At 43.1% G+C, this 4,253-nt stretch overlaps 1 protein-coding gene across 2 annotated transcripts; it reads right to left on the minus strand.

The window, feature by feature from the left end:
• Positions 1–880: 880 nt before the first annotated feature.
• LOC145875870 (deoxynucleoside triphosphate triphosphohydrolase SAMHD1-like) lies at positions 881–3,753 on the minus strand. 2 transcript variants are annotated; one of them, XM_082971673.1, is made up of 6 exons: positions 3,540–3,753; positions 3,126–3,265; positions 2,904–2,999; positions 2,633–2,737; positions 2,398–2,535; positions 881–2,202 (listed from the first exon to the last, which is right to left on the minus strand). In XM_082971673.1, the coding sequence occupies exons 1-6, from the start codon at positions 3,592–3,594 to the stop codon at positions 2,101–2,103; spliced, it is 636 nt and encodes a 211-aa protein (XP_082827799.1). In that variant the 5' UTR covers positions 3,595–3,753; the 3' UTR covers positions 881–2,100. The 2 variants fall into 2 exon arrangements, with proteins under 2 accessions (XP_082827799.1, XP_082827800.1); XM_082971674.1 differs by lacking the exon at positions 3,540–3,753 and having other exon boundaries at positions 3,126–3,405.
• Positions 3,754–4,253: the final 500 nt, after the last annotated feature.

Below are 4,253 nucleotides of genomic sequence, written 5' to 3' on the forward strand. Positions count from 1 at the left end.
AAAGAAATGAAATCATTCAGATTACTACACCAGGAGTAGGCCTGTAATTTAGCCACAGAGGAGCAATAGCTTATATTTTTAAAATAGCTGTGGATTGTGTGTAGCCCAATCACAAGGCATGCCTACAAGTTGGGAACATGCGGCAAATCTGTCAGTGATGCAGCTACAACAGGGCTTTCGCAATATTTCAAATACAATCGCAGGTTGTTAAGCAAATGGATCCTGCTGAAAAGAGAAGATTATTCTGTCTGTAGGCTACCAAGTTATGAACTTCCAAATAGGCCTATTGAGCGAGCAGCATTGTTAAGGTAAGGGTTAAGGTTTAGGGTAGGAATGTGACTTCCGGGTTTGGAGCGAGTAGTCGTGCTGCACTTCGCTCCGCAGGTAATATTACATTTCATTACATTACATTGATCTGAGCAATTGTTTTTTAGCTAGCTACATAGGCGTCTTTGTATCAAAGATAATTGTGTAGTTTAGAGTAATTATCGAGGTTAGCTAGCCAGCTATTTTCGTAAGGTAAGGGTTAAGGTTAGGGGTTAAGGTTAGGGGTTAAGGTTAGGGGTTAAGGTTTAGGGTAGGGATGTCCCAAGGAACCCAGACAGCACTGACCCTCTCACAACGGGATGGAATGCATAGTATAACCTAAGATGAACGACTCAAGCAATTTACCATAGACCATGGGTTAACCGAGATTTGTTTTGTTTTCACCCCTATAATTAAATTGAGGATTCAGGATGCTAGAGCTGTCTTCTACACAAAGTTCTAAGGAAACAGAACTCAGATAGCTAGGCAGAGAAGAGGGTCGTATTTCGCAGATGATGTGGCCGGTTACATTCTGTATTACAAAACCCTTCAAATGGTGAGACTCTCCACCCCATTAGTCTTTCATTCAAAATTATATTATTTATTTAAAACAAAGTGCATAACTTAAATCAACAAACATATCTGATCAACAGCTGTGGGCTCATCGAGGCAGACTTTAGGGTAAACATTGTGTTCATGTTGTTTAAATGAAGATAACATAACGAGACTCCCAAATGATACCAAACACTAGACAGATAGCTGCTTGCCTCAGTAGGGTACATGGATGAAGATAATATGATAACTTAACATTGTTTGTCAGTTAAAGTGGTGGCTTTTCTGAAGATAATTAAGCTACATTGTACCCTGATCTTTGATCTGTATGTGCTTAGCCAACTCCTACTTTAGCCTACATACTGTAGATATGCATGACCAGGCTAACTATGGTAGCTGGGTATATAACAACTAAAACAGCGTAGAAACCATGCATAAAAGAAAGACAATGCCCTGAAACACAAACAACGGTTACCTGTTTGTTTGCATGTTGATCAAATATAACACTAAGGATAAGTTCACATTCAGCTTTGGGAGTATTACGAGGTAAAGCATGATTGTCCAAAGAGTAACTTCCACCAGGATGGATAAATATGTAAAAGTCGTTGCTTGGCTATCTGAAAGAGCCATGTGTGAGAGTGGCACGTCAACATGCATAGCCTGGGAGAACAGGTATGTATACTCACATACTCCTACACTTATCTTATCATGAAATAGCATAACGTTAAGATAACCAAACCTAAAATGTACGCTTGAAATAAAACATCAAAAGTAAATAAAAGAAAGACTACATGATCTAATCCCTGGAAAACTGAATCAGAGTGAACAGAACCCTGAGTAAAGTGACTTCTTTCGAAAGCCTGACTCACATTTTCTTGAGGTGGTGGTCACCAACCCCTGGTCCTAGGGAGCAACAGGGTGTGCAGGCTTTTGTTCCAACCCATCGTGAACACACCTGATTCAGCTAGTCAGTTCATCTTAATGACCTAGATTAGCTGAACCAAGTGTGTTAGTGCTGGGTTGGAACAAAACCTTGCATACCCTGTGGCCCTCAAAGACCATGATTGGTAACCACTGCCGTAAACAGAAGGATTCTCTGTTGTTTCTCATCTTCCTCTTAAAAGAGTCTGGTCATCATTGATTGCAGCCCAGCCTCTTCCTCCCCTCATTATCCTCAGTGGCCCAGCCTCTTCCTCCCCTCATTATCCTCAGTGGCCCAGCCTCTTCCTCCCCTCATTATCCTCAGTGGCCCAGCCTCTTCCTCCCCTCATTATCCTCAGTGTCATTGTTGTGTGCCCAGCTTGCCTTAAGAGGGGTGAGCTCTGGTGCAATCACATCTCCATCCTAAACAAATGTGAACACAAACACACAGGGATACCAGTGTAAATTTTAAACATTGGGAAAATACTCTGTGTGGTGCAGGTAAGATGGTGATAGCTAGCTGGCTTGGCCTTGCACTGTCATCTTCCCCACACAATGTAAAAACGCTAAAAGCTTGAGGTAAAATGATATATAAAGGAAAGAGCGAGGCCTCCTGACCTGAGGTTTGGAGAAGTTCATATCCATACACCACTGGACAAAGTTCTTCTTAGCTGCCTCCATGGTCCTCTCATCAGTCTTCTTACAGTAGACCCTGATAAGCTGCTCAGCAAACCTTTCTGGCAGCAGCTTGGACACCTACAGGAACAACAATTGCCTTATATCATGTTTCCAAGCTCCAAAAATGATTGGATAATTCTAAAATAGGTATACGTAAGTGCATTGAAGTAGTGACCTGGTCCTTGCTGATCTGGTAAGCTTTGGTTGGGTCGTTCTTACAGTAGAAACGCATGTTGTTGATGGGGTTCTTCTCCTTCATACCCCAGTCCATGTTGATGATCTGATGGAGAGAAAGATAGGGAGGAGAGATGGACATGCAAAGAGATACCCATTTTCAACAGAGCAACTGGTAACAAAGGGTTACCTATAGAGAAGGCGGGGGGGGATGGTATGGTAAAATGTATTCAATCAGTTCCCTGATTGAGGTGAAAAGACTGGACACTCACATGGACAACAAAGTCCTCTGGCTGCAGAGTAACATGTTTAAGGTCATTCCGAGGCCTGGACCTCGCCACACAGCCTGCCCACTCCAGGAGCTTTTTCTGGGGGAAGAGAAGACGAGGATGAGAGGCACATAATATGAATCTCGTAGAAAGCTCTGCTAGTAAGCCCTGGAAGGATATCCTCTCTCCAAACACACGCACACACACGCACACGCACACACACACCTGTGAAACCTCCACGCGCACCTCAGTCTGGGTCTGTCCCACACACTTGTAGAGGCGTCTGCAGGTGATGTTTTGAAGGATCTCTCTGGCCTCAGCCAGCTTAGAGGACGACGAGTACAGAATCTGCTCAAACATATTGTCTACAGGGGAAGGGAGGAGAAAGGGAGAGAGACAGGTGAGAGGGAGAGACAAGGTGATAAGGAGCGTGGGAAGATGAGAGGTAATCATGCAAACCAAACCCAGCAGTAATTGTATGGACAGGAATGTACCACACAAAAAAAACAGGTATGGCAAACCCAGCCTGTTTGGACAGCCTTGACACCTGGCATAAAACTCTCAAAGCTCTGGTTGTCTGGGTAAGTAGAACAGACCAGAGCCATTGTACACTTTATATTTCTATGGGGTTGAACGGACCAGTGAGTTTAGTGTAGGCCTCCATGTCGTCTATTGCTGCGGAGATGGTGAACATCTTTCCCCCTGAACCTTGAATCTGGATGTGGGGGTTCGCCTTGATAAAGGCCTCTGTGATCCTGAAAAAAGACAATATAACATCTCATTTTCAACATATAACATACAGCAGAAAAAAAACTCAATTTCTGAGAACCTGTATGAATGAATAAAAGATAGGAAATAAAACAGATACACAGTACCAGTCAAAAGTTTGGACAAACCTACTCATTCCAGGGTTTTTCCCTTTGTTTTCTACTTTGTAGAATGATAATGAAGACATCAAAATTAAGAAATGTTAAACAAATCAAAATATATTTTATATTTGAGATTCTTCAAAGTAGCCGCCCTTTGCCTTGATGACAGCTTTGCACACTCTTGGATCCTGGGGTAAACGTTGAACATTGTTATACTCAGAGTATAGGAACATTAGTTACAAAGGAGACATGAGGGATGCCATAATGAAGCTTGGGAGGGACTGAGTGCAGGGAAACCAACCGTGACAGTACTGACAAGGGTAGAAACCGCTGAAGGTTCATATGACTTAGTTCCCTGCTTAGCGAGAATGACGCAATGTTTAGAGATGAGGAGGAGACTCCACCCAAAGTGGGGTCTGAATACCACCACGGGGGAAGCCATGTCTGTGTCTGAATTACAGCTGTAACGACCCTTTGGGGAGAA

The sequence above is a fragment of the Salmo salar genome, unplaced genomic scaffold (assembly GCF_965601325.2).
Source record: "Salmo salar unplaced genomic scaffold, fSalSal1 ptg000378l, whole genome shotgun sequence".
NCBI lineage: Eukaryota > Metazoa > Chordata > Actinopteri > Salmoniformes > Salmonidae > Salmo > Salmo salar.